This window comes from Diuraphis noxia, unplaced genomic scaffold, assembly GCF_037042655.1.
Source record: "Diuraphis noxia isolate RWA-SAM2 unplaced genomic scaffold, SU_Dnox_SAM2 contig0003, whole genome shotgun sequence".
Taxonomy (NCBI): Eukaryota; Metazoa; Arthropoda; class Insecta; order Hemiptera; family Aphididae; genus Diuraphis; species Diuraphis noxia.
Genome location: NW_028301713.1, coordinates 56928369 through 56955405, shown reverse-complemented (window position 1 = coordinate 56955405; position 27037 = coordinate 56928369). Strand labels below are relative to the sequence as shown.

General features: G+C 26.8%; 6 protein-coding genes and 1 long non-coding RNA gene across 10 annotated transcripts; 4 read left to right on the top strand and 3 right to left on the bottom strand.

Moving 5' to 3' along the window:
* The first annotated feature begins 398 nt into the window (after window positions 1–398).
* On the top strand, window positions 399–2280 carry LOC107172103 (vesicle transport protein GOT1B). 2 transcript variants are annotated; one of them, XM_089224522.1, is made up of 6 exons: window positions 399–753; window positions 828–919; window positions 1045–1223; window positions 1301–1382; window positions 1456–1494; window positions 1805–2280. In XM_089224522.1, the coding sequence occupies exons 1-6, from the start codon at window positions 720–722 to the stop codon at window positions 1814–1816; spliced, it is 438 nt and encodes a 145-aa protein (XP_089080648.1). In that variant the 5' UTR covers window positions 399–719; the 3' UTR covers window positions 1817–2280. The 2 variants fall into 2 exon arrangements, 1 of the variants encoding a protein (XP_089080648.1); XR_016191141.1 differs by having other exon boundaries at window positions 400–753; window positions 1456–1553.
* A 3131-nt stretch (window positions 2281–5411) lies between these two features.
* LOC107165984 (uncharacterized) lies at window positions 5412–9249 on the top strand. The gene is made up of 8 exons (XM_015514451.2): window positions 5412–5768; window positions 5915–6053; window positions 6494–6702; window positions 6774–6920; window positions 7688–7923; window positions 8087–8278; window positions 8837–8999; window positions 9073–9249. Exons 1-8 carry the CDS (start codon window positions 5559–5561, stop codon window positions 9133–9135), a joined length of 1359 nt encoding a protein of 452 aa, XP_015369937.2. The 5' UTR covers window positions 5412–5558; the 3' UTR covers window positions 9136–9249.
* A 1064-nt stretch (window positions 9250–10313) lies between these two features.
* ND-15 (NADH dehydrogenase (ubiquinone) 15 kDa subunit) lies at window positions 10314–11986 on the top strand. Of its 2 annotated transcripts, none has more exons than XM_015514454.2 (3): window positions 10314–10475; window positions 10538–10747; window positions 11742–11986. In XM_015514454.2, exons 2-3 carry the CDS (start codon window positions 10547–10549, stop codon window positions 11826–11828), a joined length of 288 nt encoding a protein of 95 aa, XP_015369940.1. In that variant the 5' UTR covers window positions 10314–10475; window positions 10538–10546; the 3' UTR covers window positions 11829–11986. The 2 variants fall into 2 exon arrangements, with proteins under 2 accessions (XP_015369940.1, XP_015369941.1); XM_015514455.2 differs by having other exon boundaries at window positions 10331–10481.
* Window positions 11886–13588, bottom strand: LOC107165986 (la protein homolog). Its single transcript, XM_015514453.2, has 2 exons — window positions 13273–13588; window positions 11886–13188 (listed from the first exon to the last, which is right to left on the bottom strand). The coding sequence occupies exon 2, from the start codon at window positions 13171–13173 to the stop codon at window positions 11983–11985; it is 1191 nt and encodes a 396-aa protein (XP_015369939.2). The 5' UTR covers window positions 13174–13188; window positions 13273–13588; the 3' UTR covers window positions 11886–11982.
* Window positions 13589–15283: 1695 nt separating this feature from the next.
* LOC107165979 (uncharacterized) lies at window positions 15284–22614 on the bottom strand. Of its 2 annotated transcripts, XM_089224305.1 has the most exons (11): window positions 20969–22614; window positions 20758–20912; window positions 19967–20102; window positions 19740–19878; window positions 19186–19266; window positions 18753–18773; window positions 16965–17403; window positions 16809–16898; window positions 15797–15956; window positions 15583–15731; window positions 15284–15484 (listed from the first exon to the last, which is right to left on the bottom strand). In XM_089224305.1, exons 1-11 carry the CDS (start codon window positions 22122–22124, stop codon window positions 15416–15418), a joined length of 2595 nt encoding a protein of 864 aa, XP_089080431.1. In that variant the 5' UTR covers window positions 22125–22614; the 3' UTR covers window positions 15284–15415. The 2 variants fall into 2 exon arrangements, with proteins under 2 accessions (XP_089080431.1, XP_015369928.2); XM_015514442.2 differs by lacking the exon at window positions 18753–18773 and having other exon boundaries at window positions 20969–22561.
* On the top strand, window positions 20248–22718 carry LOC149057579 (uncharacterized). The gene is made up of 2 exons (XR_016191116.1): window positions 20248–20483; window positions 22650–22718. It is a non-coding gene; the product is annotated as an uncharacterized LOC149057579 (long non-coding RNA).
* Window positions 22719–24034: 1316 nt separating this feature from the next.
* On the bottom strand, window positions 24035–26808 carry Ublcp1 (Ubiquitin-like domain-containing C-terminal domain phosphatase 1). The gene is made up of 5 exons (XM_015514445.2): window positions 26422–26808; window positions 25195–25427; window positions 24992–25138; window positions 24749–24907; window positions 24035–24682 (listed from the first exon to the last, which is right to left on the bottom strand). Exons 1-5 carry the CDS (start codon window positions 26600–26602, stop codon window positions 24338–24340), a joined length of 1065 nt encoding a protein of 354 aa, XP_015369931.1. The 5' UTR covers window positions 26603–26808; the 3' UTR covers window positions 24035–24337.
* Window positions 26809–27037: the final 229 nt, after the last annotated feature.

The following is a 27037-nucleotide window of genomic DNA, read 5'->3' as shown; positions in this document are numbered from 1 at the left end:
AATTAACTTAACTGTACAATAATGATAATTAACTATAAAAAGTCAAGTTCAAACAATACAAAATTTAACTGAAGTTAAAAAGTTAAAAAAAATTAATTAAATATTATGTATATTATTTAAAATATGTATCTATAAGCAAATGTAAATATATTATATAATATACTATATTTTTTGGGCTTATTTTCCGTGGCCATTTTTTCCGCGATTCTTATAAAATAGTTTCAACTCGATAATCTATGATTATGGAACAAATGTAAAAAGGAACAAAGTTTAATTCCATCAGTGGAATAAGTTGACTTGAAAAAAAAAAATTGTGGATCAAAATGTAGTGATCCATTTTAGTGCACCAAATTTTATCATTGTTGTTATCAAATTTAAATCGTGGAATATTAACTATTACTATGCTCCAAGGTTGGCAAATTTCAAGCCCAACCAGTCGCTACCATACATTTGAATATTTAAATTTTCAGTATTTACAATATTATTTTATAATATTTTCTAAAATCACAATATTATAATCTATATTACTGTATTGGTTTTTTGTTCACTTTGAGATATTTGTACTAAACTACTGAAGTACCGTATTTGGTACTTGATTGCTGCAGAATAAAATGGTACATCACGTAACTTCGTAACACAGTGTTGAAAGGTTTTATATTATACTTGTATTGTTAGTAATGATTTTTAAATATATTTTTCTGTGACGAAATTTGATTCAAATGTCTTCAATGTTTGAAATAACCGATTTACAAAGTATGTGTAAATGCAGTTGTCTTATACAACATCGTATTATGTCTGAATAAAAACATTTCTTTTTTTTTTAACAGAAATCGGAGTCGGCTTAGCTGGTTTTGGAATATCGTTTCTATTCCTGGGAATGTTGTTGTTATTTGACAAAGGACTTTTAGCAATTGGAAATGTGAGTACCTAAACAAATTTATATTAGATGATGACAATGTACTATCCTTAATATTGCTTATTTTAAAGTAAATTTGTGCTACTAAAATTATCTAATTTATTTCAATTAATTATTTATTTATTTAGATATTGTTCATAGTGGGCCTTAGTTGTGTTATTGGTGTACAACGAACTTTAAAGTTCTTTTTCCAGAGGCAAAAAATCAAAGCATCCTTGTCATTTTTTGGCGGGATATCAGTCGTCCTTTTTGGATGGCCAATTGTAGGAATGCTATTAGAAATATATGGATTCATACTTTTGTTCAGGTAAGTACCTAATTAGCTCTTTTGGCCAGAGTTGGATTTTCGATATTTTGAAATCTAACTGTTAATTTGCTTTTTAGTGGATTCTTTCCAGTAGCAATAAATTTTATGCGCCGTGTACCATTATTGGGAACTATACTCAATTTGCCTGGCATAACTGGAGTGAGTAATTAATAATTAAAAACAAAATTTTAATCAGGTGAGATTTAAATATTGCTTATTGATTTTTTTTTAGTTGTTAGATCGAGTGGCGGGTGATACAAGACGAACGATGGTATGAATAACCATTACAAATATTACAAACAAATAAATTACTTCAAAACATTTTGATATGTAATACTTTTTTATTCCAATATATATAATTTTTTTTTATGTAAATAAAAGTAGATTGTTGGAAAATGTATATGTAGTTAAACTTGCAATTTATTAAATAATTATATAATATTTATGAAAGTTGTGAAAAAAAAATATATATATTTTATTCATCTCATCTCTATTATAAGAGTATATTCTATACGTAATACTAGTAAAATGATTTAAATGATTTGTTTGAAACATTATTAAATTTTAAATTTTATTTTTAGGACTTCAGTTGATGTGATACTTAAGTTATAACAAATAATTCCTACTAACTGGATATTCCTGGGCTACTTGCTTCCAGTTACCTATTTTACTATGACTAAATTACATAATACAGTATATTATAAATTATAATATTAGCAATAAAATAAAATAAATTGGTAATTCTTTGTTTTATAAAATTATTTTCATTATATACAAGTAATTTTTAAGTTACCAAATTTGACCTAATGGCACAACATTTGATTTAATACAAATTAATATTATATATTATGATTGTTATTTTATAATATCAGCTGTGTATTAGATGTATAATAATATGATATATTATATAAAACTAAATCATTAATCACTAAAACCCTCATCATTTTTAAGTGAAAGTTACATGAATTTGTTATATCAGTGTGCTCGTAGCTTTGAATGAGCACAAATATGTATATGCTGACTGAATATAATATATGGTCAACATTTTAATAAAGAAGTTTTTTGTTTTTATTTTAACATTATAATTTGTCTTACAAAACCATTTGGAATTACATTACTCTAGGTCAAAATAAACAATATAAACTCATTTAATTCAGGTAAAACATTGGACAATTTTTAAAAGCAATTTATTTTTTTACGATGTGTAGTAATATATATATAAGATATTTGGATTTTGTTGATTAATGTATGTAATTACGTAGTAATATTACTCATTGATGTAAGTTGTTGACACTGTTTATTTATTTATTTTTTAAATACATTTTATCATTGTTTTGGGTGCAGCTATTTAGGAAATACTTAAATACATAGATGTTATATATCCCTGGGGAGATAGTATTTATTATTTTGCCCCCCCCCCCTGTCATAAGTTAAAATTAAATTTATTTCTGTATTATAAACTTATTTTTATTTAGTTAGGACTAACAGTGCTGCAATAACCGGGTGTGTCGAGTAGTGTGTCAAACACACAGGCCAAGGGCTCAACCTATAAAAGTGGGCCCAATGATAATAGTAGAAAAATATGTAGGAAGAAAGAAAATAAAACTATTTAGTTATAATAATTAATAATGATTGAAAAATAGACCGTTTTTATTTTGTACACAACACTATCGTAAATCAACGTTTCTTTTGTGGTCTGTACGACCGAAATTAAAAATAGTTTGGTTTTTAATTATTTATCTATTAAAGCACGTCATGTGAAGGAATGCACATTTTAACCAGCATAGAAAATTACTTACTGAACTCTATTGGCCAAGAGAGACTGTCAAGTATAGCTTTACTCAATATTGAAAGATAACAAACAAACGATTTAAACTTGAAAATATAAATGACCATTTTGCCAACAAAAAGGCAAGAAAAATGGATTTTTTGAAATGAGTACAGTATTATTTATTGTGTAGATTCTAATTGACTGTTAATGTTCAATTTATTTGGTATTTTATAATTAATTATATTAAAATTAATAAAAATGGCTAGAAATATTATTACATTTATTTGTAAATACCTATATGTGTTTTAGATATGTTAACCTTATTTGTATGAGTAAAAACTCATAATTCCCACAAATAATGTTTTCAAACTTGGAAAAATTAATTTTCAAAAGGTTAATTTTTCAATTTTCAAGGGGGGGGGAGGGTCCAAATTAGTATTGTTGCGGCACTGGTACTACTACACTGGTCACTGGTATATACAACGTAGGTACCTGTAAGTTTTTGATTTTAGTAATTTTATACTTTTGGTTTTAATATTGTGTCTGTTTATTACTAATCAGTAATTACATACTAACTATAATAACAATACCTAATAATTTTTTTTTTGGGAAGATTAAGATCACTCATTTTTATACCAACCTTGCAGCTGGTTACCTAGTATCTTGTATACTTAAAGTTTACAAAATGCATCATAACTTGCGATACCTAGCTGATAATTTACAGATTATGATTGTCATGTCGCCAATATCATTAATTGTTGACATCGAATCAGGCTTTTCTTAAAAACCGGGTATCGGGCATCGGTGAACTTGGCATCCACAGACTTCCCTGACAAGAGTTTATGCTGGATTACGCATATAATACAGCATATTATATTCTACATTCGACATTATAAATAGCAAAAACTGTTTCAATCTCTATCTCGAAAAACATCGTTTTAGCAGTTGGTTTATTTGTTTATTAATTACCTAGTTAGCTTGGGTAAGCAAAGGCTTGTGCAGTGAAATGCGAGGTTCGAGTTCCCATTTGTGATTGTGGTTATTAATTATTATAATAAAGCAAATAAATTGTTTCTAAATCTCGTTATCTTTATTTAATAGTCAATATTTTAGTTTTAGTTCAGGTTGGTTTGACGAAGTTAACACTTTGGAGTTTGGTTTCGTATTCCGAAATTTGATTATCTGATTACCCTTTTAGATTTTGAACCGAGATGAATGATGAATGAATTGAATTTACAATGATGTTTTTGTCACTGTCTTTTATTTTTAAAACAGTCATAATGCATAAGAACATAAGAACCTTATTTACTGGTAGGAAAGTGAACATAAATGGTGATTTCGAGACCAAAAGTATAAAATATTCCTAGTTGGCTGGTTTCCCAGTACTTTTTAAAAGTATGTTGAAAAAAATAAAGAAATAGAAAATTAAGGAAAAACTAATTTTGGTATAGGTGACTAAAAAACGTAACAGTAGATATCCATAGAATGGTTATATTGGCAATTTAGACGGACCAAAAACTTATTAAAATATTTTTACTATTTTAGAAATATTTATGGGCAAAAAGAAATTTCAATTTTAATTATGTAGTTTTTTTAAAATTATTGACGGTAAAAAAATGTCTCTTGGTCAAAACACTTATAAAATATGTACCTAATGGCTAATACAACTTTAAAAGATTCCTCATAAGTAGTCGTCTATAGTTGATGCTCAGCAAACACCGTAATGTATATATTAATATATTACTATATTGGACGTTTAATATACCTACTAATCCATCATAAACATAAGGCATGCATGTGATGTAACATGTAAATGTAGATGTCTATGATAAGCTTAAGGTTACTCTATAATCTATATGCGCCACTTTTTTTGTCTATTTGAAGATCCAATTAAAGTATCCATCATTTATCATGTAAAAGAACACATTCAACTATTTTATAACATCTATACAAAGGCATTAATAACCTAACATTATAAGTATAACCATTTAATCTATTCTGTGGTATAACTACCATAGGTAAATATAAAATTTGACGGACGGACGGACTAATGTTAAAATATAAAAATTTAACGCCAGATAAAAAATCTGACACACGTTTTTATATTTTTTGTAGATATAGTATTATTTTAAATTCAAAGTTCGAAGAAAATTTGCGAGACAACTAGATGGAATCTAAAATCTGAATACTTATTCGAAATCTCCTGGACCAGACGAAAAGTTCCATACCATTTAGAGAGTGGCAACGGACTTGTAAGTATTTAAAAAAAATCATGAAAATGATATCTATATAGTATTGGTAAATTGGTAGATTTTACCTTATTCCGTAATACTACGCTATCTACTGGTGAATAACGGTTATGGCTTTCGCTTTATTGTGTTTTGGACACGCTTATCTAATAATGCTAGCGGAATCGTTAAAATTTTTAAAAATATGCTATCATTAATGACTAAACTATTAATTTAATTTTGATCATAGAATTCATTAATTCAAACTTCTTACTTAAACATTATATTTATTTATTGAGTTACATTTAACATTTAAACCCAAAATATTACCCAAAAATGTCTTGGCCAAACGTCACTACAATGACCAAGCAAAACAAATCTTCAATGTACGTCGAATACAGTAACCTGATTAATGAATTAGAACAGTACATGCCGCAATTCAAAGCAACTATCAAAGATCTACAAGAGCCATCTCAATCATTCGTTACAAATTTTTACACAGATGTGTTCAACGAATTCTTTTGCGATGTGAATAATTTGATTGAGGTAATTTTCATTTTCTACATTATATTTAATAAAATGTTTTTTCCATGTATGTAGCTAGAAAAGTGCATATTATTATCTATCCCATGATTATGTGGGAAGTTGTTGTTTCAATATTTTTTTAACATATCTTCAATTGTTACCTGTAGATCCATATCAATCAAAATCTCACATACCATGAAATGTACTGTGAAACTGTACCGATATTGAACATGTGCACAGCTTTGAAATATATTTACTCGAAATTGGGAATTGATGATTTTGGTTTGAATGATATTTGTGATCCAAGTGAGTTGTTGTTATTATTAGTATTATATAAATTGTTTTAAATTGTGTACTACAATATATGTATTATGTGTATATTATGTAAAAAATGAAACATTTTCTGTCACATTTTGTCAGCAAATTGTTAAGTGAATTAAGTAACATTGTATAAAATACACTTAATGTTCATTCAATCTAATCTGATATTTAACATAGGTTTTTGAATTTAATTAATTATAATCAATTGAAATTGGCTATTAAATAGTTATTATTATTTCCTTAAAATTGTAACTACTGAAAAATCTTTAGACAAAGCATTTACTTTAACACCTTAGTTTTTTTTTAATAGACCATGCTTAATTTCTTACATTGAGAAGATTGAACAAAAGAAAATGTATTTTCTTTAAATATTTAAATTATTGATTCAACTAATTACAATATAAAGTTGAAACTAAATTTTATAGGTTCAAAAAGAACCTATCGTTTGCTGCAAACAATGATAAACTTCATAAAATATAGTGATGAAAAAATACACGAAGTTGATGCTAAAATGAAATCTGTTAGAAATATGAAAGATACAATTGATAGATTTAAGAAGGAAAAAGATATAATTTTGAACACAATTAATAAAAAGTCGTTAGACCGTATACAACGAGAAGCTGAATTAAAAATTGTAGGTATATTTAATACATTTTTAATATTTAATTATTAATTTTGTATTTTTGGTTATCATATTATTTTAAGATTGCTGATGAAGTAAAAGATGGAAAGTCTGGATTGGCAAAAATTCAAAAACATCAAGATGATGTACTTAAAGAATTGGAGCAAGTAAAACAAGAACAATACGATATTGAAAAAAAATGTTCAAAGTTGTGTGAAGTAAAAGATAGTGTAATGTATTTTTTCAATTGTTATTGTATTATATCATACACAAATAATTGTGTGTAAAAATAGGTTACTACATTATATTATGTTTTGCTACCAAATTGGTGAAATCAGAAATGACATTCACTTCAACAAATCTATATGTATTAATTTATTATAAATTTTCTGGACAAGCCCTTTGTTTATATTATAAAACACGCATTACTAAACTTACAGATAGATAAAATAATATTGGTATAATATTGGTTCACAATTAACAAAAGATAAAATAATAGGTATTTAGGATTATTTTTGGCCTCTTTGGTCAATTTAATCTTAAGGACTGGTCGTAGTTTATACAATTTGGTCATGGAATGGATAAAAAGCTTAATAGTTTGCATTAGGGACCCTTAACATTGACCTTATAAACAATAGAATAAAATAAAAAATATTGTGATCCATATATTTTTACAAGTCATGTTTGATCAATATTTTGTCAACTTTATTTGGTGGATCATCTGTGTGTTACATGCCTTCTCTTACATCTTTGTCTTTTATAAAATATTAATATATTCTACACATTATGGACATATTATTCATATGTTATAAATCTATCTATTATTGTTTTAGAGCACTTTTTTTTTTTTTTTCCGTTTTAACCGACGACGCCGCGAGATCTGCTTTTGCATTGCTTCCGCGGCGCCGCATTGTTTTAGAGCACTAGAATATCAAAATTAGTTATATCTTTATAGCTATTTACATTATTTTATAATTCTATTTTTTAATGATTTTAGATCGTCAGAGATATAAACGATTTTAGAGCACAAATTGTAGAGGCACCGGATTTATTAAAAGCTGATCATGAACATCTAAAAAGATTGAAAAATGAAATTACAGAAAAGAAATCTGCAATGATGGGGCAAGTCAGTGCTAAAAAACAAACTGTTATAATTCTGGAACAAGAACTAGTTGCACAAGAAAAACGTTTACGTTTGCTAACAGATGTAACTGAAAAAAATGAAAGAATTTCGTAAGTTACATAACATGTTGTATAATCACCCCTTTGAATTAATTTTATTTGAGTAGACTTAAACAAACTAATTTTAGTTCAGTTTGATAGAAATTGTATAGTTATTTGTTTATAAAATGAGAATTATGTATTTATTTTTTAATCAATTGTTCTTCTGTCTTAGTAAATTAATCAATGAAATTGAAACTATGTCACAAACAAAATGTGAACTAGAAGAGTCTTCTGTAAATTTAAAGGAAAGGATTGAAATTCTGGAACGTGAACGAGCTGAAATAAATAACAAAATAAGTTATTTTGCTAAAGAAATGGAGAGAGAACGCAATTCATACAATTCTAAATATGATGCATTAAATAAGTAAAAATACTTTATCAATTTTAGGATTTTTCATTTCACATAATGGCCCATTTACACGATGATAATTTTATTACAATTATGGTAAAACTACACAACATTGTGATAGTAAAAATAAACTATCTAGAATAGTTAGATACTACTGTCATATCATACGCTGGCCCACGAGAGATCATTATTATATCCAAACCGAAATTTGTTCTATTACACTCATTTGACATACACTGAATGGCACTAAATGAAAAATTCCGCAGACTCCTTAACTATCACAATTTACTATGGTCGTATAAATGGGCTTCAAATTTAATTTGAATGTGTACTTATTAACAAGGTTAGCGTTGAATATAATAATATGTATTTAAAGCTTATATTTTTATTATTAAAATATAATGGTTATACATAATTATCTCTCTATAACATTCAAAAAATATTTGTCTATTTGTATTTTTATAACTGTTACATAAATATATTTAAACTTAATTATATTAAAAGTGTACATTTATTGTATAATGTTTTAAGTATGTTTTATTTGTTCATAATATTATGATGTATATGTTTTAGAGAAATTGACAGTATGATAAAACAATCCAGTCATCAATCTGAAACTATAAAATTGTTAGAATTTGAAATCAATAAATGTAATTTACATAAGAAAGAATTGGAGATTGATGTGATTACTATTATGAAGGACTTTGAATTCGCCATGGATGCTTTAAACGAATTAGTAAATAAAATTTTTTTTTTTTTTAAATTATTTTTATCCAAAATTGACATTAATTTATGTTACTGATTTACAGCAAAACAATTTCCATTTAGAAACAATTAAAAATCTAATGCCTGTTGTGCAGAATGAACATTAAGTCTATTAATACATTTTTGTAAATTTTATTCTTTCATGTGTATATATTAATTTTTGTATCAATTGAATCTTTTGTATCTTGTTGTATTTATTAAAAGTATAACTGTGAAAAGTATTTTTTTGAAACTTCTGTGCTTCGTTTGATTTACTTTACTCTTAATGTAGTGTTAAAGAAATCAAAACTTTATTCTAGTGTCTAAATTATGTTATTTTATTTTTGTATTTCATATTTTTATGCAATAAAATATACAAATTTTAAAAGCATATAACTTAAGAGTAGTTTTTTGAAGTATCGGTTTTCATAATATTGCTTTATAAATTTACAACCATTTAACCTCGTGGGCCATAACATCCGTAACATATTAGAAATACAGATTTCTGATTTATGTGTAATCGATGTTAGGCGTACAATAAAAAAATAATAATGCCTTTAGATTTAGCAAGATCAATTTAATAATATTTTTGTATTACTGTACCTATACCTTTGCTTATTGTTTTACACCCAAACCCTAAGATAAGCTAATAGAGTTCTCAGATCTAAAAAATGCATATATATTTAATGAGTAGTTATTTCAACGTCCGGCGAAAATTTCTACCTATATTCTATTTTTATATCCTGCCCCCTGACCGGTCTCAAACTCGTATTATAGTGTTGTATTATTTATGTGGTTATATCACAGTCTCGCAAATTTGCGTTAGGTACCTATATTACAATTTATAGTAATAATGATATTAATTTAATGATAAAATTCGATAATGATCGAACGTAAAAATCATGTACAGTGAAACCTCTAAATACCGGACACTCTCGGTCGCTTAAACGTCGTCCGCTATTAAGAGTGGAAATACATTGAGTACAGATTTCACCGTTCCCAAAATTCCGTCCGTTAAAGGAGGTTCACTGCACTATAATAGTAGTGCAATCACAGGACAGTGGTACTGCAATAATGGTCTAAATTCTAAGGTAGGTAGAAAAGTAACTGCCCACTCCTCACAATTATTATTATTATTATTATACACGCATACGCATTTTAAGTTTGTAATTACTAATTAGTAGGTCTATCAAACAAAAATGTTAATATGCTTTTTCATTTTTTTGGCGTTAACTTTGCCGCGTTTTCATTTAGAAAAACAATTTTGGTGATCTTCTGACAGCTGGTCTTGGCTATGACCTCTACACACGGTTGTTAAAATTTTACTGTGATAACATTTTGGTGATATATGATAAGCATTAGTAATTGAAAAGAATTTGTTATTTAATATTTATTTGCATTTTGCTAGACGACTTGGTATAATTATTATTCATACAGATACAATTATCTCGGATTTGTCCCAGGCACCGTAATTTAAACTGAGAATCCTACAGACAATATAACTTCACTTATATACTTTTGGTTTTTCAGCTGAGAGAGATGTCGTTTTTCAGTCCATTCTTCCGGAACCCAATTACCGATTTAACAGGTCCACTGGTGTCTGCACAGACGGGTTTACGCTGTGCAGATTTTGAAATGAGATTGATGAACTGTTACGAGGCTTACGGCTATCCAAAAGGTATGGAAGTATGTCAAGCGTACTATGACGACTTCAAGGAATGCTGCACTAGAGAAAAACAGGTATGTTCATTGATCTTGTTATTGTGTAGGAGTTACGCTTTTAAACATCAGTTAAACATTTTTGATTGGGTCATAGTTGTTTTAGTAGAATGTCATTTTTTCTAAACTTTTACGAAATGATAGTACTAGTAGTAAAATTAAAAGAAATTATAGCCAAGTGCATGAGTTTACTATGGTCCAAAAATTTTTCTACTTTGTATATAACTACTTATCAAAGCACCCCTAAAATAAATTTAAAAAAAATATAGGTACCTACATTCATTCATATAAACTTCAAATCAAAAATATTAGGATTTGTTTGTCAATCAAAATATGCGTTGTTTCTCATTTTTATGAGTTTCGTTGCTTTATTAAAGGTACTGCACATTTGAGAATATTTTTTAGTAAATTTATTTACATATAATATGAAAAAGCTCTCTAAGTCCTAGGGGTCATTTGTACTATTATGTTTCATGAAAATCTGCCTGGATACTACTCTGAGTACTCTCAAATGTAATTTTATTCCAAAATTAGATTTTAATATGATAACAGTTCCAGTCACCAAATATTTCAAGTTAGGTGCATAATAACTAAAAAGTAAAAAACTGTTGAGAAGACTATAAGTGCTTAACACAAAAAAATTACGCTCAGCAGATCACGCTTTGTTAGCTTATAAATTAGAGCAAATTGGCATATTATGAAACTTAATGTTAAAGAAATAATCTGTTTGTATGTAGGTTTTTTACGATAGCTTAATTTTATATTATACATGCAAAATTTGGTATTATAATGAACTACTGTAAAAAAACCCACTTATAAAACAACTTTGTATGTGTTAACTAGTTTTTATGAAGTGGTTGATTTAATTTCTCATTATTTGATAGTTTTTTACTGAAATGCAGGTATTCACAATTTTTGTGACTATTATTTGTAAATTATATCTTAAAACTTGTTGGAAAAATATAATCACCATGTTTAATGATAATATGATTACTTTAAAATGTCTTGTTTATAGATGACTCGAGTACAATTAATTCAAAATGAACGTGAGCGTCAAGCCAAACCTGAGTATGAAAAACCGCCAGCAATGCACGCGTTTTAGTATATGTGCTTACATAATGTGTTTGTTTAACATGCACATTTTATATAAATAAAACTGTTTTAATAATTATATGTTATCTTTAATTTTAGCTTATAAAGATAAACATGTGTAGGTCCTTATTGTATAAAAAAAAAAATATACACAAATAATTAAATTAATTTCCATTGGCTTTAAATCGCTTATTACTAGAATTATTGCCATCGTCATTTCTCCGTTTGTTATATCTTTTTCCTCCCTTATTCTTGTTCTTTTCCCTTTTCATTTTATCTTTCATGTTGAGAACACCTTTCATTTCCTTGGTCATTTCATTCAACACAGTTTGTTCAACCTCCTCATCAGGTAATGAGAACTTGATTTCCAGATCATTCACTTTTTCAGCAACCTCCTCCAACAGGTCTTTGGCAGCTTTCACGGGCTTCAATCGAATCCACGCTAATTTTTCATTTTCAACTATTTTAACAAAGGCTACTTGCCATTCAAATCCAGTACAAATTGTTTTAATACTGTCAACTGTAACAGATGCATCTACATTGTCAACTTTAAGTAAATAACCTTTTTTAAAATATTTCTCAGTCTCTGCTTTTATTTTCTCATCTTTTTTTGCCAATTTATCTTCATATTCTTTTTTCTTCTCTTCAAGGAAATCTTTTTCCCACTTGCGTTCCAGTTCAACGTCCTTGTATTTAACAGATTCTAGTTTCAAAAACTTCTCAGCTTCTTCTTTGGTGTTGAATGTAAAATAAAGGGTACCTTTAAACTCTTTGGTTTTGAGTCTTCGAGGTGTGACTTTAGTAATGATCTTGTCACCAAAGGTTGAGGCAAATTCCAAAAGTTCATCCATAGTAGCCGTTTTTGGGAATCCTTTGCAGTAGATGGATCGTGCAATCATCTCGTTTAAGAACTCTTGATCGGCGACTGGCACAGCACTGTCTGCCTTGCGTCTAATTTTATCGCCAGACTCCGAGACTTCCAAAATGCTGTCAGAGGCATTTTTGACCGATTGTGCAATCACTGCCGGGTCTTTAGACAGAGATGCTAGTCTTTTGAAAGTCAACAGCACATCGATTTTCACCCAGCCATCATCTTTTTTAATCTCATTTTGTAGGAACTTGTCATAAGGTAGATTGGTATCGCTGAAGTAGAAACTGAGCTGCTTAACAATGTTTCGCTCAAGGTTTGCGGGTATGTTAACAGTTGGCTGTTCTTCTTTGTTGACAACTGCAGTAGGAACCACTGTCTCGTTTTCGGTTTTGATAATTGTAGATTTAGCCGGTGATTCTATTTTAACGTCAACTTCAGTAGGAACCACTGACTCGTTTTGTGATTTTACGTCGGAGGTACTCATCGCTGTCGTGGACGACTGTATATACAATAATAATATACAAACGAAATTAATACTTGCGGCCAGTGGTAGATTATTTATTTGAATGTAATTTAAACGTACCTGCGAAAAACGGTTTAAAAGACGACTGTTGCTTGATACCAAATTAGTTGTTGACGTTGATGTATTCAGAACACGAGGTTATATAGTAAACACCTACTTAAATGTTTTAACTCTATCAGTCCGCGGTACGCTATCATTATTCATCACTATCGTCGATCAGATAACATTTTGTTTGAGGTTAACCGTGACAGTCTCAGTCAGACGAGGCCTAAAACGTTCCAGCGCGACGATCGGTCAAATGGAAAACGTCGCTCGTCAGTCGTCACTCGTCACTACGGTTGTCAGTTTGTCACTTGTCTTAATGTCTAGTAGATAATATACTGGCGGATGACCGCTACGCTCACCTATTATAGACGCATTTCCACCATACACGCGACGTGTGCCGTGTACACATAAAAATATGTTCAGCCATGACCAACGTGGTTAATCATGTGGTTCACATGGTAACGAACGTCGGTACGTCGGACAACAAAATATGTGACAACGTCGGAAAGACGGAATATAGTATATTCATAGATATTAAAATATAAATATAAATAATTTTTTATTATCTATGAGTATATTACACACAATACAAAACACAGTGGTATAAAATATTATACACAAGTACACAACTACACTTGTCACTTGCCCCCAACTCCCACAAAACTTTATATGAAATAATATAAACGGTCTAAAATGATAAATGGCAACACAAAAGATTTGATATTTAATGCCTAGGTAGTATTCGTATCTATTTTATTCATGAACATCCAACGGGCACGGGCAACCACTAAAATATTGGATCTTATAACTATACAACTTTGTGATCCGTAGTATATAACAGAGGTGGCCACAACGAGGCTCGCGAGCCGCATGCGGCTCTTGAACCAAACTTAGACTAAAATTAAAAGTAAATAAATGTTCCTTCATTTGTTTTAAAATGAAAAATGTATCTTTATTTTATAAACATTGCTTTGCAGTGTGAGGCTCACCTCGAATTACCTTTAAAAATTTGCGGCTCCCAAAGTTAAGGTTAGTGGCCACCCCTGGTATATATATATTATGTTACATTTGGTAGTTGATACAAGTCATTGTAGATAAATTATATATTGTGTGTGACTCAGTGACTGTAATTTTCTACAGAAATTTATTTAAAGTTTTACTTTAAATAAAAATAATTTGATTTGCAGTAGGAGTAATAGGACATCCAATATTTTTACAGTATTTACAATTACAATACTTATAACATAACCTATAGGACTATAAATAATTTTAAAATAATTAATTTTTTGTAATTATAAAAACAATAATTTGTACAAAATATATTTTAAATCTGCAGACTTCAGATAATAGGAAAAAAAATTAACTCAACGCAACTATAAATTTAATAAACTGATTATCATGAAATAAATATTAATATATTCAGTTAGAAGTTACTTTTTAGAGGATTAAAGTGCAATATTTGTTTTCTCTCAGATCAACAAGCAATATACATAAAACGTTCTCACTTAAAATCATTTTTGAGTAATCTTAGAGTAAAATTACCAATAACAAAAGTTATAGATAATTGTATTTTCAACTTTTCAAGGGAATATATCAGTTTTAATGTTTTGTAAATTTAAATGATGTTTAAATGGTTTCAAGACAATATAATTTTAGGGCATACTTTCAAAAATATTATTCTCTTCTGTTTTTTAAGGGTATTTGATTACTCAAAAACATTAAAAGAAATTCTGTGAAAATGTGTATTGTCTATATTGAGATTTGAGGATGAGTCAGAGAGAGAAACTAACAGTGCGCAAAATTCTTCTGAAAAAAAAAATTCATTATATGATTTACTAAAAATTAGTTAAAAAATTTGTAATTTTTTTTTCAGTTTTGTATAGTCATTATAAACATAATTATATTGATTTATCTAATCACAAACCAAAAATATTTGATAACAACAGCATAAGGCTAATTTACATAAATGTTACAATTTTTTATCCCTTTCAATCATTTGTTCAAAATATTTAAATAAAATATGTAATTATTAGAATATTATTATTTATTATAAAAAAACATAAGAACAAGAATACATTCATAAAATAATTGTCTGCTTCAAAAATAATCAATAAAAATACAAAAGAAAATTATAATTTTTAAAAGATAATATTAATGTTCACAAACTGCAAACACTTACGCTGTTGGATAAATCCACTTTTCCTTTTAATGTCTTTTTTTGAAGTCTCTGCAACCAATTATTTTTTTACATTTAATTATTTATAATTAGCATTTTATTATAAAGGATTCAAATTGTTTACAAATCAATGTTAAAACAATATTTACCTTGTTAAATATATTTGCCATGATTTTATTTGTTTTATATTCTTCCTTTCGTTTAATTTCTACCTTTTTATTTTTGACTTCAGGACACTTACGATATTTATTTTCAGTCTGTTTCCTCATTTCTCTTTGGCTCATTACACGCTTAACAGCTTAAATATTATAATATCACAATAATCATTAAATTTTATCTTAATTAAAAGCTAATATAACTTACCTAATGGATTAGGTGGAATATTATTTTCATTATTATTTGTTAACAGCATATTTCTTTTTAATTGTTTGCGTTCGTCTCTTAAACATGCTAAATTAGTTAAGATAGTTTTCCTTTCTTCTGCTCGACAAATATAATCAGGACGATTTTCCATCAAATATTCCTAAAAATTTAAAATTTAGCCATATTGAGTGATATTTTTAGTATTGAATACTCAGTATTTCAAAAAGTTTAAATGTCTTAAGTTAATTTTTACATGATTTCTAGCAATTTTTCTAAAAATTTTAATACACAAAAAAGTTAATGTAAGCAGTGTTTTGTAACAAATCGAAACCAAATAAAAATATGTTCAAGTTCAAAAACATTAATACTTTTTGAATATTGAATGATCTATGTTAAATGATTCCCTCTGTATACTATACTACTGTAACCATGACAAAATATAAAGGTATGTCAGCAACAATACGTGTTTGAATCTTGCGTACGCATTCCCACTTTACCCTATGTATTAGGTTCTCCGATCTTCATGCTTTGGTATATGCGACCAATGAGAGGCGGAGAATGTAACACATAGTAAAAAGTGGGAAATATGTGCATGAGAATCTTGCTGACATACCTATTTACTTTGTCATTACTGTAATTATATTATTAAAAATGAATATTTAAACAAATATTAACAGAAAAATACTTGTATTCAATTTATTAGAAGAAAGTATAATTTAATCAATTCAAATTTTTTCAAAACTTATCAGTTATGAATTACTTATAGGTAATAGAATCTCTATAATTAGTTTACAATTATTTAATAAACAAGCAATATTCTTTCCAGCAAGAGAAAATTAGTTCTTCTGCACGTCCATTTGATCGAGATTGTTTATACTAAACCAGAGTCTCAAGATGAAATGTGCAAAATCACTGTGTTCTATTGCTAGACATAATACATGTAGTTATGTATTATGATTAATTACAATTGAAAACAAGTATAGCAGTTAAATTATTTAAATTTGTTAAGTACCTGCAAACTAGATTTAGGCTGGAATGGTATTTCATTTGTTTGACATGCTACAGATATTGAATGTTTTGACTGTTTTAATTGATCATTAACCTAAGAAATAAAAGAATTTAACTACTAAATTTATTTTAATAAATGTTATCATTAATAAGTCCATACAACATTTTTTTCTTTTAAACATCTTGAGGTAGGCTTAAATATTATATCATAACTTATAGAATTTTGACAGCTGATTGGTTTTATTTGGCGGTCAACTGTATAAATAACACCAGACTGAGATTTACACTTTTTATTATTTTTCACTTTAGTCTCATTAGAAGATTCAGTTTGAGACCATGCAGTTTTAAATTGATTAGTGTTTTGATTTTTTTCCTCTTTAATTCTATGAAGAGTCTTCTCACAACATTTTTTCAAAGATTTAGGTTCATCAACAAGAATTCCTTTCTTATAATGAACATGGTCACAAATTGTAGCTGAAGATTCAACATCAGTTTCATTAGATCTTGAAGTAACTGACACCAGTTTAGAAGAAACAGTTGAATCTGTGTATGTTGAAGTAGTAAGATCAGAACTTGAATTTGATGATGGAAATTTGTTACTGTAAAATTAAAAAATTAATAAATACAATTATAAGACAAAATGGCAAAGTGAATCTAATAAAGGTAAATATTCGTAAACTTTAAAAGTATGTTCAATTATTTGAAGTCATTTCAAAAAACTATTTATTTTTCTATTTTTTATCACTTTAACTGTTAGATTCTGAGCCAAGCAAAGAATGCATTGGTTACAATGTTGTGTTTATAATTTATATATCTCCGATTTATAGAAGAAAAAATGCTTTGATATTCAACTTCTATATCTTTTCTAGAAGGAAATTGAATATAGTTAGGAAAAAAACAAAAAGTAAATTTGGAATTTTTTACGCAAAATTAGTTTCATTATAATTTTGTATTTGAGCATCGAATAACAGCAGAAATTTGAAATTGTTGTACAAATTATGTTTATATTTACATTTATTCTATATGCATAATCTTCAAAATAATTTGAATTTTTTTGATGATTCCAACATTTTAGATTCTGAGTGGAGTTTTTAGTTTTTTTTTATAAATGATTATAAAGTTGTAATCATTGTGTAAAAAAGCTTGAAAATTTAATACAAGGCTCCTAATAGATTATCACAATGGTGGTTAAAAAATATTAAAAATAATTAGTGAATATTTTTATAAATAAGCATTTAAAGTTCAAATTTTGACAAAATATGTCAAAATCATGAACATTTGAAACAATGTTCGAAGTAAGTAGTATATTCTGAGGTAATATAATCTAAGAACTATACAAAAACAAGTTTTTGTTTAATAGTTATTTTAAGTTCAAATTTAGATGACATTTTATATTAAATAACCAAGAATAACAGTTTTAATTATATTGTTGTTATTTAAAAGTGTTATTCGTGGATACTTACAATTTTTAGAGTATATTCTATATTCTAACATTAATAGGTAATGCTGATAATGACTTATGTTAATACTTTAAAATAAATTGTATATACTGTGAATGACTAGCTGAGTCATAATGAACTGATTTGATTAATTTGAAATTTATTTTAAGAGTACCTACTTTTTTTTTTAATAATAACAATATAATTAATATAATATAACATATCCTAGACAAACAAATCACCTCTCAGAATCAATTTTTGTATACAATTATATTATATCATTTAATTAAAATTTAATACTATCCATTATAGTAACCCACTTGTAAACTATTATACAGTAGAGTGACAGCCACTTACCCGCTTTTTAAAATTATTTTTCTATAAATAGTATTTTGAAATATAAATTTAATAAATTAATTATAAGTCTTTATGAATAAAAAGTTTAAATAATTAAAATAGTGAACCAACAGTTTGCAGGGTACCTCTTTAGTTTCTTCAACTAAACTTACAAAAATTTGGTTTTGTTACTCCTTCAAATCACACAAAAAAAAAAAAATATATTTTAATATCAATAATAAATAACAGTTTTTGAAATATCCTAATAACTCAATTTATAAATTGAATAATTAGGAATGGTATTTATACTTTTCAATAAACAATAAGACGTAAGAAACCACACTAAAAGCATATTAGATATTGTGTCCAGGACTAGGTAGTCAAATTTAAAATTAACTAATCATTCACACATGAATAATCAAAGTAAATTATTGTAAATTTGTACTTAATTTAAATAAACAATTATTTTTAAAATTCTTAGTTATATTTAGATATTTTTTGTCCATAATTTTATAGTATTAAAATTCTTTAAAGTAGACAAATAATTAATAATAGTGGTTTTCAGTTAAATATGACTATTATTTAGTTTAATATATAAATTCTAACCTTAACTTAGTTTTATTATTTGTTTGTTTTTGCTTATATGTATTCCAATTTTTTTTCAGTTCTTCATGGGTATTCAATAGCCTGATAAAAATAAAAAAGTTCAAATAATATTAAATAGTAATTTCAAATAAAATAGTAAATACAACATAATATAATACATATCAAATTAACCTTATATTTAAAAGAAATTATATTTTTAAAATTTATTATTCTTTTTTCTTAAATTTTTAAATCAATATTTTCAATTATTTCATTATATCTGTTTTAAACTGTATGGAAATATACAGAGTCCTGTGAAGATTTACCTATTGCGATATCTCCTGAAATAATGGTGATATCAAAATTCTAGTTTTGTAATAAGACACACAGGAATAATAACTACAATTAATTCATATTTAAATTTATTTTAATGTTTTGGTAAAAAAATTATGAAAAGAAATCATCTCTTTGAAAATTAATATAGGAAATCTAAATACCTACATTTTCCAAACTACTATGTTACCTAATTTCTAAATTATCATTTCTTGTAAAAAAGTAGAAAATTAAAAACCTACTTTTTCAAATTATTTAAGTGCGATATCTGACTGTTGATCCAAAGCAATTGATTTTCTTTTTCAGTTTTCATGTAGTTTTTGTGAAACCAAATCATTTGTTTATTAAAATCCTTATAAACACCATTGTGATTTGTTTTACCTATTACAAAATATTAAATTAGTTAAAAAAACTACTAAAAATATTCATAAATAAGAAAATGTTAGTAAATCAGTAACTATAAACTTACTATGTTTATCATTTTTTACAATTGATTGACAGTCTTCATTTTTTTTTGTAGATGTAGATGGTTTTATGTTTTCATTCTTATTTACATTTGATAAATTATCTTGAATTGTGCATTGCACACTTTGATCCTTTTGATTCTGTAACCTCATGATATTTAGATAATATTTAAAGTGAATCAAAAATGTAATTATTTCTTTTATTATTTAAACTTAAAAATTATTTACTATACTATCACAGTAAAATTATGATATTTTGAATTAAAAATAAAAAATATTTCCCGAAAGAGAGTTATCTATATAATTATAGATAGTATACAATCTGTAAATGTTTGATAATCACAATTTATTTTTATTTATACATTTTTATCTTTTAAAGTTTCTAACCTGAAAATTCAAAGAAAACTGTTAACTTGTATATTTTTTTTCATTATTATGACTGTTCAATTAGTTGTTAAGTAGTCTCGAAAAGTTATCCTTAAAAAACTGTAAAATTGAATATTTTTACTTTCAAAAATCGTGGTAGGTAGCCTGAATAATAATTTCAAAAAAATAACATTTTAGTTTTCTTTTCCAATTGATATATTTTATATTATGAATGATCAAAAACTAGATAAAAGATTTTTTTATAAATTATAGAATTCTAAATAAAAGTGTTTTTTTTTTATTTCTTAAGCATTTATATGCTTTTATATGCCATACCTAATACTTTCTAAGTTATACATACATTACGTATAAAAACTATTTATATTATATAACTTAAATATATAAATTTAAATAAATATTACACACTTACATTTGTCAGGGAGCATGGTTTTTTTATTTTACACTTTTTTAAGTTGATATGCCGCCCAGAGTCCATAGAAGATTCATCATATTTGGAATCGACATCATCATCATACCTTGAAGAGGTTATTGGTGATGTAAATGTTATTGTGCTGGATTGATTATCTAAAAACTTGTATTTATAAGACAAATGTTAGGATATTTACTATCAATTATTTTACTTGGTGGATTGTTGACAATTGTATTAGCAGTATTAGACATTTGAGAAGTAAAATCATGTTTGACAGGAGTTTGATCAGTATCTGATTGACTTTTTAATGATAAAGTCTTGTCTTTATCTTTCTGGGCATATTTTTTTATAAAACTTTCAATAATTTCTTTAAAAATTTCTTTTCTTTGAAACTCATTTGTTAAACCATTCTGCTTCATTGCCTCAACCAACATTTTAGTGCTTTGTTTAATTTCTTTATCAGAGTAGTCATCTTGTTCATCATTTCTGGTATTATAGTATGCATTGCCTGGTAAATACTCAAAGCTATGCACTCGATCTGAAGTATTATTTATTGAATCGTGAAATTCCTTTGCCACCCAAGATCCAGCGGTGTCAGCACTTCCCAAGGTACTATTAGATTCTTTACTACTCCCAGATGATTTTTGTTCTTTGTTGGATATAATGCTTGAATTCTCAAACCTTTTTTCTTGTTGATTGAAAATCAAACTGACATTTTTGTCAGTTAATTTATTAATACATTCTTTTTTCAAAGACTCTAATTTATGAACAACTGTTGACACTGAAAGTGATGAAGCCATCGGTGATCGGCACTTTGGTAGAGTGTCACTCTTCTCAATTGTAAATTTCAATACGTCTAACGAAGTAAATTTTTTCCCTCTTGATAATTCTAATTCATTCAGATTATCCAATGAATTACTTTTGGTTTTAGTACGGATTCTTGGATTTTCACAACCAATCGGGGTTGAATTTGTGTTATAAACAAGGCTACTTACTGCAATTCGTTCAATTGTGCTCATATCTTGACTCTGGTGTTTAGATGTAATATCATACCCAACATCGGCTCCACTATCCCATTCAAGTGGTCTTGTAGAACAAACACTGGACGGAGAAGAGGCATTAAATTGTTTTGGTACTTCAAGCAGACTGTGATCGCTATCCGTGAGAGACATGTCTTGTTGAGTTGGATCATAGGTGGTTGTACCATGGTCGTTTATTGGGTTTACTACTACATTGTTGGTTTGAGATATTGTGAATCCTGAATTATCATCATTTTCAGTAGCATTTTCATTGTCGAGACTGTTAATGCTACACGGCGAGACAATTACATCTGAAATTATACTTTCAAAATCTGAAGGGTCCGACATTTGTATAAAAAAAATCTATTATCAAAGCTAAGTAAAAATATTATTAAACAACTAACATTTTTAATTTTCACTCACAACGGCAATCTATATAAACATAGACAAATATACTAAAGTATACTACTATACTGTATACACAAAACTTAGTATACTATACAACAATATATACTATATTAGTATAAAGTCAATCCTAGTAAAGTAATAAATAAAAAATTTTAATTATCTTTAATCATTAAATCGCGGTTCCTATTCAGTATTCCAAGTTCCAACCGACTTTTCATTTGTGCAACATTTTTCAAATCATGATAACAAAAATGATAAGCTTTGTTTACACCACGGACTATGAAGATAAAAAAATTAATACATAAGTTTTTTATAAATACTTTCCATAAAAAATGTTCGCTTGCTCAAAAACTTGAAATGTGTACTAGTTTCCCTTTAATTTTTCCTACATTATAAAAAAAAAATTATGTGTGATTATACAACTATAATTTATTATGTACTAATGTACTTATTTATATTTTATAGGTTTATGGCGAATTTTAATTCAACTTGAAGCCGTTAACGTGGTGCGTATACTTGTCTGTATTGTTTAAATTTAAATTAATTTGATAATGACAACGCCATCTACTGCCGTCAAATTATTTTTAACTCTAATGTAATCGCGAAGCACTGACCCCCAGCTGCTCGATTTCCTAGTTAGATAGCACTGCCATTTACGATCATACGAATGATCGTCGATGGAAATAAAGCAAATGAAAGTTGTATTATATAATCAGTTTTTATTCTAGAAAAGCTAAGTTAACAAATTTTCCAAAAATAATGCATTTTGCATTATAATCATAAATGTTATGTTAAGTAATAGATTTGAACTAAGCAGTAAGCATATTAATTATGTTTTCTCGTGTGTATTGCTATTTCTCACACTGTTAAATCTCTAGGACCACTAGGACCTAGGGATGTACTTTATAAAAGTGGGATAGTATATAGATATTTAGCTAACAACTTCTTGTGAGCATAAAGCAGTGGTTCTTATTATTTAAGGTGAAATAAAATATGTACCTATAGGGAATACAAAAAAAATTGTGAGAGTTATTAATTTCATTAAATCATATTATTGCCAACGCCATAATATAATCACCAAAATTTCAGAACATAATAAAAACAAAATATTTTTCATAATAATTCATTATTAGTTTGTTAATTTAAAGGGTCAATGTTTATTGAACCCTGCAAATCAAATACAGTGTGCAATTATTATTTTCCATACTGTATCTTATGTGATAAAATTAAAAGCTCTCATATTTTTTTTATGTAACTTGAATTGTTTAATTTATTGATGTTAGGCCAACACAGTATTAGGTGCTTGTGACTAAGGGTGATATAAAATAAAAGCAGTAGAGAACAGTTGGTGTAGAGAATTATGAAAAAATGATGTACTGCTACACGGATCTTCACCAAAGATCACTTGATTGTAAACACTTGTGCTCTTGAAACAGATATCATTTATTCTGTTTGTAGAACGAAGCGAGTTGGTTATAAAAAATATATGTATATATAAGCCAAAGAATTGCAACTTGTGTCAAAAACAAAAAAATCAATGTAATATTTGGTAACGTAAATATCAACAAATGAGAAGGGTGGTATATGAAATGTATTTACTATATTTTTTTTTTACACTTAATGTAACATCTTAAATAGATACTTTAAAGGAAATTAAAAAAATTCTTTTATAAAAAATAAAAATTGTTGTATGTTTAATGTATCAAACTAATTGTATTACATCAGTTAAAATAAATAATCAATATTCATATTTTGGATGATAATAAGAATTTAAGAGTAAAAAACTAAAAACATTAAATTATAAGTCTAAGAAATTAAAATAGTCATACAAAATTAAAAAAAAACATAAATAGTAATCACATTACTATTACAAATAGTAATCAAACACAAGTTTATTTTCTTTTATCAATTTTTGATATTTAAATACCAAATAAGGTTTGACATTAAACAAAATAAACTATTATAAAAATATTGATGACTACAATATAATATGAAGGTGAAAATTCAATAACCACTAAAACTTTTGAGGCATAATAAAATATATTAGCAATATTAAATTTATTGTATTAAATTATCATAAAAAAAATTAGCTGTACAGTAAATTTTCTTATTAAGTTCAAAATATATATAAATATACATTATCATATGATACATCACAATTTAGGTTGAGAATCAGGCGGTTTAGGTTCATTGTTGTCAGTTCTATCTCTTTTATGTCGCTTTTCTTTTTTGTATTGTGCCTTCTTAATAAATTTTTCCCAATTTCTATGATTAAGTTTAGTAAAATCATCAACTTTGGCAATTTCATATAAATACACAGACAAATGCAATAACTCTTTGTCCATTTCCCAATTCAGATGGGCCTCTCTAAATGGACGAATTTTCAGACCATTTTTTGGGTTCATCAAAAAATTTCGACGAATATCATCAAACATTATTGTATTATGTTTATTATAGTTTTCTGGAAACTTACCCCATATTACACCTAATGGTTTTACCTTGAATGTTACAAAAATATACAAGTTAATAAAATAGTAATTTTAAATTACATTATATTAACTCACAGACACCACTCCATACTTAGGAGTATGAACAGTAATCATTGCAGCATTATCTAAGTAGAACATTATTTTGTATGCAGCATTGTTGGCTACATTTAGAACAGCCATTTTACGTTCTATCCAACGCATATCAGTTGCTGACCAAATTACAATATCATATTGCTGCATAAATCAAATTGGTGTTCAGTCTCAAATAATTGTACATAAGTCAGGGAATAATTAAAAAGTAAAAACAAAATAACTTACTTCATAGGCAGATTCTAAAAAATCATGTAAATATGGTCTCATAAGTTCTATTCCACTTTCTGCTGCTGATCTGTGGTCAAACAGAGTATAATCAATATCAAGTACCAAAAGTTTTTTGCCAGGTCTAGGATCATTGAGCATTTTAATCTGGTAAAAAAAAAAGTAATTTTGTAAAATCCTTGATTAAAATTAAATAAGATTACCTCATAATTATCAACCCTATTTTGAACTTTAGCTAAATGTATTTCCATTTTATCAACACGTTCTTCATCAAACTCTTCTGAATCGTAACTTTTACACTTTTTGCCTTTTTCTCTTTTTGGAGGAACCACACTAGCTTCTGCAATATCTTCTTCTTTTGAACCAACCATCATAATTTTAGTACCTGATTTAATATTTATTTCATTTAATAAACATTCATCTGGAGCCATTTTACCTAAAACCAAATGATATTTATTTACTTTATGCTTAGAAAATATCTAATAAAAAAACTGTTAATATAAATAAATAATAAAATATAACATTTGTTTTACAATTGAAATTCATTATTCATAAAGTATTGTTAATTGGTATTCATACAAGTTACAAATATAATCATAAAATATTAAATTAACTTTTTTTTAAATTTAATTTTAATTCTATGCAAATATTTTTAAAAATATTGATGTCAATAAACTTTGAACAATATGCAATTAATGTTAAAATGAAATATTAGAGGTATATAACAATACGCTAATTAAATAACTAGGATATGGACTTTTAGGATTGCTTTAAAAAAGTCGTATTAAGATGCTAATATTCTTCAGTTTTTAAATTCTCAGATTTCAGTAAAGTATGGTTCTGTTATTAAAAAGTAACAACACACAAAAGATTTACCCTATTTTTAAAAAGCCCAGTTTATAGCTTATTTTAGTATTATATTGGAGGTCTTTTTGATTATTATGATGGAAAAATAAAATAACTTGACTACTTAGTGATATATGTTGTCTGTAATTATATACAATATATAAATATATTATATATGCATGAGAATTGATGATAACTGCATATATTTAAAAAAAAATATATATATAACTTTTAAACCAATTTCTAATTCCTTTGCTTTAACTAAGTAGTCTGGAAAATGCAACAAAAAAAGTAAAATCCCTTGCATTAAATTTATATAAAAAAAGCTCCCTAATAAGAACCATTAAAAAAAAATAAATATAGAGTACTTATCTCAGTTAAAATTGTTAAAATAATAACAAGGAATTTTCCTATTTAAAACGATAAGAAAACACATATAAACGTCTCAATTAATGATGATACCCTCAACTATGAAACATTCAAATGGTTACCAATATATACATTAGTAATAAATTGAAAATTTCAATTATTGAAGAAAAATACTAAGGAATTTTTCTATGACATAAAAAAAAGTATACATTTACCCGAAATTCTTAAGTTAATAAGTTTTTGCCTTTCTGGTCTCACGCCAGTACATTTAAATATCTCTTCTTTCAACGTTTTCACATCGCTGTTTGTATTCACATTTTTTACATCGTAATCGTTACCATTCCATTTTATTATAATGTCCAACGAACTGGTCGCAGACTGCTCTTCACATTCCATATTTTTAACTATGGTGCCCAGCAACTTTGAAAATTATAGTCCACGAGATTTCTTTCGGAGAGTGATTTTTGTTACTTCAAATCATTTTGTTTAAGTAAACCTCCGGACAAATAGATGCCAAGAATGAATACACAACAACAACAAATTTTTAAAAGCAAAACACAACACAAATACAGAATTAATATGAATTCTGAATATTGTTATTGTGATTTGTGATAACTTTATTACAATATTAATGTTAAATGCAGGCAGCAGCAGCTGCAGGTAAGTACACATGATAGTGTACAGTGTAGGCATTTAGCGATATTTTATATTCAGGAAAAAAAACACCAATTGTCCAGAAGTCAAATACATGAATAATTATACAAAATATTGAATAAAAAAATAAATAATAATAATCCTTGCTTATATTTTTTTTTACATATTTATAAAATC

Excerpts from the sequence above, each read along its gene's own strand:
- LOC107172103 (XM_089224522.1), top strand. The coding sequence starts at position 720 with ATGTCTTCAATGTTTGAAATAACCGATTTACAAA. Across the intron at positions 920-1,044 it reads GACTTTTAGCAATTGGAAAT|ATATTGTTCATAGTGGGCCT; the intron begins GTGAGTACCTAA and ends TTATTTATTTAG. Across the intron at positions 1,224-1,300 it reads GGATTCATACTTTTGTTCAG|TGGATTCTTTCCAGTAGCAA; the intron begins GTAAGTACCTAA and ends TTTGCTTTTTAG.
- LOC107165984 (XM_015514451.2), top strand. The coding sequence starts at position 5,559 with ATGTCTTGGCCAAACGTCACTACAATGACCAAGCAAAACAAATCTTCA. Across the intron at positions 5,769-5,914 it reads ATGTGAATAATTTGATTGAG|ATCCATATCAATCAAAATCT; the intron begins GTAATTTTCATT and ends TGTTACCTGTAG. Across the intron at positions 9,000-9,072 it reads TGGATGCTTTAAACGAATTA|CAAAACAATTTCCATTTAGA; the intron begins GTAAATAAAATT and ends ACTGATTTACAG.
- ND-15 (XM_015514454.2), top strand. The coding sequence starts at position 10,547 with ATGTCGTTTTTCAGTCCATTCTTCCGGAACCCAATTACCGATTTAACA. Across the intron at positions 10,748-11,741 it reads GCTGCACTAGAGAAAAACAG|ATGACTCGAGTACAATTAAT; the intron begins GTATGTTCATTG and ends TCTTGTTTATAG.
- LOC107165986 (XM_015514453.2), bottom strand. The coding sequence starts at position 13,173 with ATGAGTACCTCCGACGTAAAATCACAAAACGAGTCAGTGGTTCCTACT.
- LOC107165979 (XM_089224305.1), bottom strand. The coding sequence starts at position 22,124 with ATGTCGGACCCTTCAGATTTTGAAAGTATAATTTCAGATGTAATTGTC. Across the intron at positions 19,879-19,966 it reads TGTAAAAAATGATAAACATA|GTAAAACAAATCACAATGGT; the intron begins GTAAGTTTATAG and ends ATTTTGTAATAG. Across the intron at positions 15,485-15,582 it reads TGGCAAATATATTTAACAAG|AGACTTCAAAAAAAGACATT; the intron begins GTAAATATTGTT and ends AATTGGTTGCAG.
- Ublcp1 (XM_015514445.2), bottom strand. The coding sequence starts at position 26,602 with ATGGAATGTGAAGAGCAGTCTGCGACCAGTTCGTTGGACATTATAATA. Across the intron at positions 25,139-25,194 it reads ATAGGGTTGATAATTATGAG|ATTAAAATGCTCAATGATCC; the intron begins GTAATCTTATTT and ends TTTTTTTACCAG. Across the intron at positions 24,683-24,748 it reads CTAAGTATGGAGTGGTGTCT|GTAAAACCATTAGGTGTAAT; the intron begins GTGAGTTAATAT and ends GTAACATTCAAG.